General features: G+C 40.1%; 2 protein-coding genes across 2 annotated transcripts; both read right to left on the reverse strand.

Moving 5' to 3' along the window:
* Nucleotides 1-785: 785 nt before the first annotated feature.
* LOC311146251 (uncharacterized protein) lies at nucleotides 786-4,044 on the reverse strand (the record flags this gene model as incomplete). The annotated part of the gene is made up of 8 exons (XM_084182752.1): nucleotides 3,431-4,044; nucleotides 2,945-3,085; nucleotides 2,674-2,807; nucleotides 2,119-2,255; nucleotides 1,929-2,022; nucleotides 1,713-1,812; nucleotides 847-953; nucleotides 786-812 (listed from the first exon to the last, which is right to left on the reverse strand). Exons 1-8 carry the CDS (start codon nucleotides 3,510-3,512, stop codon nucleotides 786-788), a joined length of 822 nt encoding a protein of 273 aa, XP_084038878.1. The 5' UTR covers nucleotides 3,513-4,044.
* Nucleotides 4,045-8,067: 4,023 nt separating this feature from the next.
* LOC311146184 (retinol dehydrogenase 10-B-like) lies at nucleotides 8,068-11,198 on the reverse strand. Its single transcript, XM_084182678.1, has 6 exons — nucleotides 10,781-11,198; nucleotides 9,508-9,743; nucleotides 9,204-9,302; nucleotides 8,954-9,099; nucleotides 8,693-8,824; nucleotides 8,068-8,427 (listed from the first exon to the last, which is right to left on the reverse strand). The coding sequence occupies exons 1-6, from the start codon at nucleotides 11,043-11,045 to the stop codon at nucleotides 8,256-8,258; spliced, it is 1,050 nt and encodes a 349-aa protein (XP_084038804.1). The 5' UTR covers nucleotides 11,046-11,198; the 3' UTR covers nucleotides 8,068-8,255.
* Between the last annotated feature and the right edge of the window lie 2,483 nt (nucleotides 11,199-13,681).

The following is a 13,681-nucleotide window of genomic DNA, read 5'->3' on the forward strand; positions in this document are numbered from 1 at the left end:
TTCCTGGTCTCTTCCGACCCTGAGCGGAGGGTGGAATCAGGTGTATAAGCAGTAAAACCGATGACAGATCACTGTCCCAACCTGTAACAACACAAGTTCAATGTTAACACACTTCAGTTACGTTGTTTTCTTTACAAAAGACCCCCCAGACAGACAGCAGTTCTACATCACAAGAAGTTCTCTAACTAAAACATCCACAGGGCTGAGTCAAATCTCAAAAGTTTTGTTCAATATACTGCTACAGAACGTACTCGTAAATCTTTCACAGATCCAGCTTCTTAGTATTATGTTGATATTTAAATGTTTACACATAATGTTGATATTGCAATACAACACAAAAGGTAGGCTTACAAGCATCTTACCAAAGTCAACATCCAATTCAGTGCCATCCTCAGGAGGATCAGCTGCCAGCAAGAGTTCTTCAAGCTCACTTGTGGATGGAAGCTTTCTGCATTGTTTGATGATGTTTTTCTTGAACGTGACCGGCCACCTTTCCAGAAGCTTGCTTGAGGTATCCTCTCCGAACATTAGAACAAAATCCTGTTCAACCTGGAGTGGGGTGGTGTTGGTGACAATTTCAGTTATTTGACAGCCAATCAAATTGTATTGCGTGCTAGTTTAGCTAGCTAGTATCACTACAATGTCTTACAAAACAATTCACTTGTCATAGTATTTTCAAAATAACATAATTACCAAGCTTTTGACGTCTTTAAAACGTGGAAACTCAGACAGTATGTTGCTTGACTGCTGGGGGTCGAGGATCATTTTGCGGCGATACACAAACGTCAGTTCCATTTTCTTCTTGATTGTGTCTGCATCAGCAGAATGTTTCATCAGTGAGATTGCTTTGTTGCACTCATCATCAGTCAGGGCAGTCTCTGGAACAAACTGGGATTCTCGTCTGACAGTCGGTCCTCCAGACATGTCTTCACCAGTTGATCCTTTGGCTGATTCTACACAACACGGGAAAATTTCAATCATGTCAAAAGTTTTAGTAGCCTGGCTAACTTTTAAAGGAAGTACTCCACTGTAAAATATACTTTTTGAGCTGTAAACTAAATGATATGAATGATATGTTTGATGCTAGGGAGTGTGGCAAGCTGGTTTAGCCAAGGCCAAATGGGAAGAAGGCCAAATTACAGGTGTTGGCCATCTGAGGGGCAGAGGACAGCAAAGGGGGGGGGTGGTTACATGATATATATGAATGTATATGGAGCGTGATAAAAAGGTGACCTTGAAATTGTGGCGTTAATGGCGACGCAAGGAAAAAATTTGGGTGCACCTACATTTTGTGCTGGTGCACCTAAATAAAAAAGTTAGGCGCACAAGTGCAACCAAGACAAAAAGTTAGTGTGGAGCCCTGCATCAATGCTGGTGTTAATATTGACATTATTTCTTCACAATTTATGAAATCTGCAGTTAGTGGGTTGAAAAATGTATGAAAATGCCATCTACTGGTTTAAATCACCCTAAAGTTTGCAAGGCCAGTTTGCCAGGGGTTGCCTCGACCAGTCAGTGTCGAGGCAACCCCCCCTTATGTCACAGTCCTTTGTAGGTCTCTGATGCATATTTTCTTTAAATTTGCTAAGAGGGAGGGAGCTAGCAGAATTGAAGGATGTAGTTACACATTATACTATATGTCTGAGAAATAGTGCAACAAATGCAATTATTGATCTAGCAACTGTTTTGTTCCATACATTTTCCAGTATTACCTCCGAATGATGATCGCCTGTCTTTGGCGGTGCCTCTCTGAATAGTTTTAATCCTCCAGGCCAAGTACCCAGTTCCACTCTCGCCATCATAATAATGCTCCTTGAAGGATGAAAGGATAACAAAAATGGATACTTCATTGAAAACAACATGGTCTGGTAGGATTCAAAAACTTCCAATAGCATTTAACATTACAACTATTACTGTGTGCAACTCACATAGCCATTCTTAGAGAATGGGTCACTGAGGTACGGGAATAAGGTCACTATTCCTTTGGCATACATTTCTTTCACCTGTCTGGGTGGAGATGTACTGCAAAATTGAAGAAGAAAGGATTGTGCAGTCATATTCACTTAGATTCAGATTTAGATTTACAGATTGAGAACACAAGGACTATTAACAAATTACCCATTCTTTTCTGTCATGTCAGCTGCCAGCATGTTCACCATTTTGCGTCTTGTTTCATCCGTCAAGGACTTGGTTCGGTTGTATTCATTTATTATACGTTCCCCACCGGTTTTGTTGGTAAGAGCTGATTCCACCAACTTAAAACAAAATGCATAACAATTCTGCATGTTATGTCCACTGCAAATAAACTGGAAATAAACTAATATGATGTCAGAGGATGTCCCGATCCAATCTCAAAGATTGCAAGTGCTACAAAAATCCAATGAAAAAGCCAATAATGGTAAGAAACTCCCTCCAGACAGCGACAATAACTTGAATGTACTCGAAGTGTGCACTGTATTATCAATAAATAAATAAAAGTATCTGATCAGGACTCAATATCAGCAGATACTTTTTTTAATCGGATAGGGCGCTTAAAAAAACTTGATCGGGACATCCCTAATCAGGACTTCAAAAATGTTTTGAAACCATGTAATTTACAATGTATATTAATGTAATTTTAATTCTCTGAGAACAGATTCAAGAACAGAATTTAAAATGTCAGAATTGTCTTACTTGCTTGGCTTCTGTATCCAGCCTCTGGCGTTTTCTGGAGGGGCTATCTGAAATAATGACTGTATCCTCAGAGTCCAAGGTATCAAGGGATGATGGTTGGGATTGCTCAGAAGAGGCCACCATGGAGACAGATTCTAACCATGATTTTTAGAAGAAAAAGAATTATATATAGTTCCCTCATAATCTAAGACACTTATTTAATAGACACCATGAACTTCATAAAACAAAGAAATAACGTATTCATTAATTAGTCTAATTAACTGAAACAAACCTGAGTCATATTTGATGGTTAGCACCCCAGTTGAGGGATCCTTTATAATATCCTCAAAAACATCATCATCCAATTCAGTCCCTGAACTGTCAACAATTTTCACACCTTCTGTTACAGCTGGGACACCAAACTTTGCAAATGCTAGAAAAAACAGGGATAAAAGCTTGTGTAAACAAAAGTAAATCATTATTTATATAATAATTTCACTGTGTACACCTACCTTACCCTATAAAATAGGTTTTAAACAAACACTATTAAGTGATTAAAATGTTTTTTTTTGTAGCATCATAACTATACCTTAAGCAATGCATCCACAATTAAAGTGTAGTTACCAAGGGCAAAACAGAAGAAATTTAGACGTACAAAAATGGACCAGTTCCAAAAACCTGAGAACTTAACATGTCCCATCATTTTAGGAATATTCCAGTATATCAATTTTAAACAGCTAAATTCAGACAGTTATTACTAACATTGTCAAATTCTTACCTGCAATCAAAAAGTCTTTCAGATTTGGCTCAGTTATTCTGACAAATTTTTGGACATCTCCAAGTTTAGCTTTAAGCAGCATGCTCCCTGCAAATAGTATCAGTACAATTTCTCACAGTTAAAAAGTTGATGGTCTTATTTTAGCAGTATTTCCTCAAATATAAGAAAAAATATTGTTTCAAGCCACCAAAGTGCTGAGAAATGATCAGCACTTTTGCAGAAATGGCCAGTTAAATTGAAGTTACTGTCAAACACATTAAAAAGGATAACGTCTGATTTTCATCCTTGTAACATTAATGTTACCGCCTTGCCCGCACAATTACTGCAATTGTTGGGTCTTGGTATATTATAGAGTGTGGTCTAGACCTACTCTGTCTGTAAAGTGTCTTGAGATAACTCTTGTTATGATTTGACAATATAAATAACATTGAATTGAATAATGTTAGCTAAACGTTACACCATAAGTGTGTGCTAAGATAGTGCTTAAGTATTTTAACAGTACTGCTGCTGCTTTGAAACCCGAAAGTCATTTTGTATAATATCCAGGAAAAAAATAAAGGCACACCGCTTAAGCAGTGTCCAAGGTTAATGTCTACCCGCCGTTAACATAATAAATCCATGCCACCCGCACATAGTTAGCCAGTCAAGCTAACGTAGCTAACTGTAGCTAGTTTAGCCAACTCCCCTTAGTCTTTGCTATGTTCCTGTAATATCTGAACGTTAACAAGAAGTACACAATCCCCCCTCCACGTTGTATTAACATAACTTACAATAAATCGGGCTGACATTGTCTAGTTTGAACGTTATGTTCGTCAGTTAATGTTAATTAACGTTAGCTTAATACTGCTGGCACATGGACTGGACAGAAGTCAGTCACAACATGTTAACGTTAGCCTTTTTAAAATTCGACATTTTAAGACCTAAAACCAACTAGAGTGCACTGTTAGCAACGATATAAAGTAATTCTTAAATGCTGCTTCTGTTAAAATGACAAATAATGTGTGTATAGTCGCTTAGGAGAAACTTACCGCAGTCATTCCACATGAAGAAAATGGCGCCGTGAAAATGTGTGGTCCGTTTGAGACGAGTCGTAGGTGGGCGGAGCTTTCCAGAGTACGTCTGACACTGCGTCTTTTAACAACGTACTTTTTCACCAACACTGGGCGGTATCTTACTCCAACTGTTGTAGTAATAACTCTGTAAGAGTCAATGTACTTTGACACTGCATATTTAACACTATGGAATTTACTGTGCAGTTATGCTATTTTGGACTACCAGGCTGCTGATGTCAGGCAGCCTGTCGTTTTTGGGTTTATACTTTTTCATAACGACAACGCAAAGTTTGATATCGGACGACAATAGAATGTCACTGCGACAACTATCTACAGACATGTCGATAGACTTAGTATATACCAGCCTTTAGTCTTGAAATATTTGGTTGTTTAGTACACTACCATACTCACTCTGTTTAGCACATTGCCTCACATGTGAATCCTTAAAAAGATGGGTGGGGTTAAGGCTTAAGAGGGTGTGAACGATGCTGAATGGGTGTAGACAAAGGAGAGCTCTCCAGTAGGTGTACCAAAACATTCAAGGGCCGTTTCAAAAGTGGGGTTACAAGTTTATCAACTTTCAAAGCAGAATTACCTTCCCATTGTTCCTCAACTGTAGTGTATGATATACCATTTTCTAGCTCTGAGTCTCTACTTTTATCCAATGTAAAAAATAAAAAAATAAACATTAAAATAAGACCGAATCGAGCCAGTCGGTCACAATTATTTCGGCTATATTATTATTTCAAGGCTATAGCCTGCCATTTAAGAAATACATTGTGAAACATTTGTGACACACTACAGGCTGTCAGGAGCACTCAGCATTTCAACAACACATCAACAAGAGCATGTGAACAACATGCCTATAAAGAAAATGAAATGTAAAAAACGTCTTACATAGAATTAAAAAATAATGAAACTAAAAATGCCTTATTAGACAATACAGTCATTCTACAATGCCTTTGAATTAACTTTTAGAAACAGGAGTTTAGCCAGTTTTTGGTTTGAGGATCATGAGGTGAGCTATGCATGCCTAGTTTGTGAATTTAGCCTAGCAGATGCTCTTATATTCCCATGCCCTAATCACAGTCAACATAAATCAGTTTTGTAACAACATTATCATGGAATAAAATAAAATAGATTATAAAATTATAGTTTCACAAATGAAAGAAAAGTTACAAGGGAATATAGGCCTACCTGATGATATGCGGCTGCTGTGTTAAAAAAAAGAAGAAGGCTTTTCTTGAATTCATTGATGATCAGACACTTCAGTTGTAACTGGTTCAGTTGAGCTAAATTTTCCAGACTTTGACTATGCTCTTTTTTAACAATAGTCTGTATAGAAATCGAAATGTATCTGGTGCTGCAGCATGCGCCCATTCTTTGTCAAGCTCTATTGTGGTATTAAGAAAGATTCTGCTCGTATCCAGTAATGTAAAATGACGTAGAATTGCATGAAATGCGTTTATAAAAGAAAGATTTTTCTCAGACCACAAATAAGATGATAGATTCATGCAGTGCTTTTATTATAATGGTATGCATTTTCTCTGCTAACCACTTTATGTTTTAAATATTATTTTGGGTATGTGGTGGGGGGGATTTTATTTTTTTCAAGCCTTCAGAAAGGGTCGGCTAAAAATATATTTTACTTAAGGGAAGGCCATCCATTTTCAGTTCAGAGAGGTACGATTTTCTCAAGGTATCCCTCATTTTACACTGAGTCTTTCCATGACATAGACTGACCAGGTGAAAGATATGATCCCTTATTGATTGTTGCCTATCCTCACAATATGTGTCCAGGATCCAATTACCGAGGGTGGTGTCCAGACCCAAGGCTCTGAGCTTGGAGGGAACAATAGTGTTGAATGCTGAACTGTAGTCAATGAACAGCATTCTCACATAGGTGTTCCTCTTGGCCAAATGTGTTACGGCCGTGTGAATAGCGATGGAAATGGCATCTTCCTTGGATCTTTTAGAGTAGTAGGCCAATTGGAGTGAGTCCAGTGTGCCTGGCATGCTGGTCTTGATTGCCAACCTGTTCATAATGACCAGGGTGAGTGCTATGGGCCGATAGTCATTTGGGCAGTTACCTTGTTTTTCTTTGACACTAGGACAATGGTTGTCTCCTTGAAGCAAGTAGGGAATTCTGCCTTGGACAGGTTGAAGATGTCAAAGAAGACACCAACCAGCTGGTCAGGGCATACTCTGAGGACACGGCCAGGGATGCCATCTGGGCCGCCGGCTTTGTGAGTATTCACTCTTTTGAGAGTTTTCCTCACACCAGCCTCTGAGAGCAAAATCACCTGGTCGTCCAGAGCAGCGAATGTCTTCCTGGATGGCTCGGTTTTGCGAGCATAGAATGTGTTAAGCTCGTCTGGGAGGAAGGCTTCAGTGGGCACCACACAGCTGGATTTGCCTTTGTAGTCCGTGATAGTCTGTAGTCCGTGCCACATGCATTGCGAGTCTGAGTTGTTGAACATCAATTCAAGTTTCAGTTTGCATTGTCTTTTTACGTCCCTAATGGATTTGCGGAGCTCGTACCTGCTTGCGTTGTACACGTAGCGTGCCACCAAGTCATTGGGGTTCGTTCTGCTATCATTGAATGCTGCAGTACCGGCTCTCAGCATTGTACGGATATTTTTCGTTGGGGTATGTCCAAATTAACATTGTGGGTACAACATCATCAACACATTTCCTAATGAAGCCTGTGATTGACAATGCATATTCCTCAATGTTGATGAATGAGTACAGGGTGGATGAATCTTTTAACATATTCCAATCAGTATTCTCAAAACAGTCCTGCAGCATCGAGTCTGCCTCCTCTGCATATTTATTGTAGGCTAGTGATTTTCACCGAAAATGTAAAACTACGGCATTAACGTCTACATTAAAAATAAGTCCCAGCTTTGGCAGACGAGTTTCAAATTCTTGCTGAAGTTTCTTGCCACAAGCAGAAACTAGCTAGCTGGGAAGGGCTCATCAGGATGACGAATAGGGTTTTGGAATAAATGCCGAAAATAAGGTCTGAGATTAACACAGGGTTAGGAGATCTTATACGTTTTGTTCTATGAGATAATAGCAGTCAGTTAACATGACCTTTATGAATTGTGAAGCCTTGTGATTTGTTTTTTATTAATACAATCTATATTTTTAGTTCTAGCCCAAAGGGGTTACTTTGGAGGAATTTTGCAATTTGTATGATAGGATTGGAGACTATTGATTGCAACTTTGATCGTTTTATGTCAAGGACTGATGAAGTCTTGAAAAGGTTATAATAGAGTTATTCTGTTTAGGTTAGTGACAGTGCTGTCACATCCTCACCTGCAGACAGGTGCAGTATCTCTCTGTTGTTAATTGCTTATCTCGTGTTTCTCTTTCTTAGCCCAAACAGATATATTACTTTCAGCCACGTCGTAGTCTGGAAGGATCCCCAGAATGCAAACAGAGGCAGCATTCTAGGAAGTGTCCACATTCAAAAACATGTGGCACTTCCGAGTGAAAGGACTTCTTTCCCAAAAATCTGTTTTCTAAATTAAGACATTCTACACAAAACTCATTTATAAAGAGCGGGATGGGGATACACAGTGAGGGTCTACAAAACAATGAAATTTACTGTGAATTATTATGTTTGCGACAAATACAAAAACTGGTCTCAAGAAACCAAAAGAACCAATGTGAACCCTTAATAAAGTACACAGCATATGTAGTTTGTTCCAGAGGAACAATGTGCTGAACATCTCCATCTGATCAATCTGAGTGTCAAAGGGTATATGTTAACATTCTTTTTTTCCCAGTGGCAGCTGCTGGATGGCAGGCTGCTGGATGGAAGGCAGCTTGGATTCATTGTTGTTCATGGCCTCCTTCCGGTGAGCCAGGAACGGGTACATGCATTTGTCTGCTCCAAGAAACTGGTACATGCAAACGATGGCGTCAAAGGGCAAGACACTGCAATAGCCAGGGATACAGAAATGAATAAATGATCAGTAAGCACATAAAGCTATGGCTCCCATGATATACATTTGATAGTGGCACAATCCCTGCAAGAGGGGGGAAATCAGAGAATATACAATAATAATATAATATAATATGCCATTTAGCAGACGCTTTTATCCAAAGCGACTTACAGTCATTGGATGTCATTAAGTTTACCTAAGAGATAGTTGTTTGACAAAACCTGGGTATCTGGATATTCAGGTTGTGTACTACTTACGTCTTCATGAAACAGACTATGTACATAATCCGAGGTGTACAGATCATGGGCTGGTCTGTTAGGATAGCCCTCATTGCCTGCTGCACACACTGCTCTGGCTTCAACGGAGGGAAGAGTGGGGCAATCTCTTTCCTGATGGGACAAAAATAGTCATCAATTAGTTTGTGGTGTCTTTGCATGATTTCATATTTGATGATGCCAAGAATAAATTAGCACTGTGTTCAGATATGAATACACTTGTTAATGTAACACTTTACCTACTTGATTTTACAACCTTTGAACATGTCAGTATCAACTAAGAAAGGACAGACCAGCGTCATCTTTATCCTGTCTTTCTCAGCTGCTTTCAGCTCGTGGCTGAGGGACTCATGAAAGCCTATAGCACCAAACTTGCTGGCACAGTAGTCCTGGTAAAAGACAGAATTTGAGATAGAAATTGGTTTGATAAAATACTCTTGTATACTGTAAGAAGGTATACTGTAGTTTTATCAGTGGAGAATATCCTGCTAACCTCAACACCAGCAGTGGTGAACAGACCCAGGGAGCTGGCTACCGTCACAATGTGTCCATGGTTCAGCTCAAGCATCTTGGGAACAAAAGCCTTGGTAGTCTGAAATTGAAAAACATGCCAAAAGCATTCTTATGGTAAGAATACAAACATTGCATGGCAAGTGACAACTGATATTACTGTAGAAAAATGAGTCCTAAGCAGATATTCATATAGGTCTATCCCATCTCCTTTGGAAATACACTTCAGTGTCACTGGAGTAGTCCATGTGAAACTAAGTGATCAGGTTGAGTGCAATGCAACTGACCCAAAAGTGAGCGTGGCAGTTGACCATCATGGTGCGCTCTAGGAGTTCATCTGGACACTCCAGCAGGTGATGTCCTGAGACCACCCCAGCATTGTTGATCAGGATATCAATGTTGCCCACTTCACGTTGCACCTTATCTGCAGTCAAGTACACCTCCTCTCTCTTGCTTACATCACACAGATAAGTGTAGACCTTGGGCTGAATCTGAGATACATCTCCCTCACCATCCACTGGACCTGTAGAGCAGGGGAGATGGTCCTTGTCTGGTTTAGTGGAACAATATTTCAAGGTGCATTCCATAACATTTGCAAACACAAACAGCAATTTATTTTCTGATATCCCTCAATCTTTAGTGTTAAAGGAATTATATTAGAGATACATATTTGTCCATCATATCATTTGAAACGAAATAGTGTAGGCCTACCTAAGTGTCCTATGACAACACAATAACAATGGATTATGTCCTAGTTTTTGGGTTATAATGTAAATCATAATATGAATCATAGGCTACTCTTTAAAAAAATCAATAGGTCTACATATAGTCCCGTGTAGCTCAGTTGGTAGAGCATGGCGTTTGCAACGCCAGGGTTGTGGGTTCGTTTCCCACGGGGGGCCAGTATGAAAAATGTATGCACTCACTAACTGTACTTCGCTCTGGATAAGAGCGTCTGCTAAAATGTACATTGAAATGACCAACCCTAGAAATATTGGATTGCACCTTTAAAGGGCAATTTAGCAGTTTCAGTAAAAAGCCGAGGGATGGGGCTGGAGAAATGTAATCACTCAAATTCATTGAGCTAGGGATGCAAGGATCGACCATCCATGATAGCAAAATTATAGTTTTAACCATGTTTTGATTCTATAAAGTGTTACTTTACATTTATTTTTGGGATTCTGATGGGGCACAACAGTTAAACTAAGCTCATTAAGCATTTATCAGTTATATTATTCAAGAATCAATGGGTACATATTAATTTATATGTCCAAACATTCATGTAACAACTCATGATTTGTGGGGCGGCAGGTAGCTTAGTGGTTAAGAGCGTTGTGCCAGTAACCGAAAGGTCGCTGCTTCTAATCCCCGAGCCGACTAGGTGAAAAATCTGTCGATGTGCCCTTGAGCAAGGCACTTAACCCTAATTGCTCCTGTAAGTCGCTCTGGATAAGAGCGTCTGTTAAATGACTAAAAGTGTAAAATTTAATGATTTCCCCTTTAAAAGTAAAGTAGTATAATTTCAGAAAGCAGCAGTTTGCCAACTTTCAGGGTTCCTACTGGTAATGTCGCTGTAGATTTGTCGCACGATCTCAGCAGTCTCCTCGTTACTTTCCCAATTGATGTCCCAAAGGACGACCGTAGCACCTCTTCTCGCAAACTCCTTGGCAAAGTGTCTTCCAAGGCCGCTTCCCGCCCCAGTGATCACACAAACCTGACCCATTACATTCTTCTCTTTAGGACGCACAAGCCATCTCGTTCCAGCCAACACAAAAGTCCAGAGAACTTTGCACGACACTAAGCAGAATTCAACAAAAATATTCATGGTAAGAAATAGGCCTTCAGAAAGATTTCCAGACCATGACAATTTTGAGGAAAGATCAGACAACAAACTTCACTTTGATAGCCTATTGTGCAGCTGTTGTACTAATTGTTGCTAGTTGCTACTTTGTTGATAGTACTACTGCTTGTTCACGAGGATCAACTTGCACAAAGCACTGCGCATAATTCTTATTTTCTTCTTCTTTGGAGTTTAACGGCGGTTGGCATCCAATGTGTTGCATTACCGCCCCCAAACTGGAGTATGCTATAAATCCATTATACTTCGTAATACAAAAGGAGAAAAGGACACAGACACACACACACACACACACACACACACACACACACACACACACACACACACATATATACATATATATATATATATATATATACACACACACACATACAAAAAAGTATATATATATATTATTATTATTTTTAAACACCACCCCATTCCACTATTTAACCCTATCTAAGCTTACTCCAGGCCAACGGTCTAGGAGGACAGAACACTACCACTCAACATCCCCTGCCAATCTTCTCCAGTAAAACCTCAATCCCATGTACTTCTCTGCAGCTGCCACCACAACCTCTATTTTCTGGGACTTACATTCCATTTCTGCAGTACAGTTGACAACCATGGCTATGAATGCTAAGAAACCCACCTGACTGAAGCACATATTATTCCCATCCCTCTCTATTGGTCTCTGCCTACTCACAGGAATCGTCTCAGGATCCCTCACCCTGTACCCATCTTACTCTACCACTCTCTTCACTGCTTCAGCATATGACACTTTCTGTACTACTCTGACCCAGGCAACTTCAACCTGCCTTTCTCTCACCTGACACCTCCGGTCTCCAGTTCCATGGGCACCCCACAGCTAACACACACAACGTTTTCCACTGATACTACACATTCCTTCGTCTCATGCCCTCCTGCACACTTCTCACATCTAGGAATCTCCCTCCTACACACTGCTGCAACATGGCCATAAGCTTGGCTCTCACTGGATAACTAACACATCCAAACTTGACCTTGTCGTGCAAAGACTCTGCATCAAAACTCAACAGGACAGACAATGTCTTCTCCGTTTCACCATGTTTTCCACCGTGTCTGCATCACACCAAATGGCAGGCGTCACAGACACCAGGAATCTTCAATTTCAGCTGAGCCTCCTCAACACTTAATGCCACCCCGTTATCACTCCTTTCAACAGCACCCTGTTCCGGAGAGCAAAGCAAGTCACAGTTCTTGTCTCTAGTCGCGTCGTCCGAAGTGCCTGCTCCCTCTGGACAGAAGCACACTAAATCATCACGAGTCCACTTCGCGTTACTTTCACCGACTCAACAGTCCCCAACCTCTTCTCCACCCAACCAGACACCACATATGGATCAGTCAGAATACAAGGATCCATTCTCTCCACAAATCTCACTCCTACTGGGCCAGAATCATCCTTGTCATCATCGGGACGAGGCTCGAACTCGGCGGTCCTCACCGCAGGTAATTCATCCTCACTTTCGTCAGGTTCCATCTCTGAACTACTGGAGCACGTATCCCTCTTTTTGCACTTGACGCCAACCTTCCTCATCACACCGCTTCCCTCTACACTCAGCTCCTTTTCAGCAGCCATCACTGCACCTGCCACCACATTTAATTCATCCTCACTCTCGTCACATTCAATTTCCTTCTCTAGCTCTTCCAAAAGTTCTGTGTGATCCTCCATTCCGTATTCACTCAAAACATATTCCACTTTTCTTTAACCTCACTCCTCCGACTTCCAAGTGTAATGATTAAACCTATCCTTATTGTTAGAAGACTAGCGTGTGTAAATCAGTCCCGCCTTCTTCCTAAAATAAACAGAGAATTCTGGACATTAGGTACAAGTGTAAGGTAAATCTATTGCTGTTGCATTATCATTCAATCATCACTATAGCACTTCCCCTAAACATATCCCTGGTTCAATGCTTTTTTATTGAAGTTCATTTGACAGCCAGGGATTGACTGATTATCACTGAATTGAGAGCTCCCTGATGGACTTGGTTGGACGGTTCCTAGACAGGGGCTACTACAGTGCCATTCAATAGAAGGGAATGTAGCACATTTGCCCCAGAAAATGTGTTTTTGTTCTCTCCTCTCATACTGTATATGTCTGGTCTATTCACCTTATTTTTGAAAATGTCCATGACATGTAAAGAGAGAATCTTGAAGACCCCTCTGTAAGCACACAATCACAAAGGCAGGGTCACATGAGCACATTTTATTTGTCTTGCATATGGTAATCAACTTATTGGAAACAATAAGTTACTATTCATTCACTATCAAGTTATGTTGACTTACAATTAAGATTACTATGGTCACATACCTTTAAAACAACCAAAGAAAATGGGGTATGGAAGGAACATCACAAAAAGCAGGCAGATGAGGAATTGACCCTATAGTTACCTACATTACGCTGTGGTTGTAAGTATTGATTTGAGGATATGAGTATGATAGAGCTAACTGTACAAAATAATGTAAGATAATTACAACCAAAATACAAATGGACATTGAGGTTTTACAGATGACTTGGTGAATGAGGTGGTGTTATATCAGGGAGTGTCACTGCAGTAACTCTTCCTGTTGCCCTGACATCTCAA

The sequence above is a fragment of the Coregonus lavaretus genome (assembly GCF_964263955.1).
Source record: "Coregonus lavaretus genome assembly, chromosome: 19".
In the NCBI taxonomy this organism is placed as follows: Eukaryota; Metazoa; Chordata; class Actinopteri; order Salmoniformes; family Salmonidae; genus Coregonus; species Coregonus lavaretus.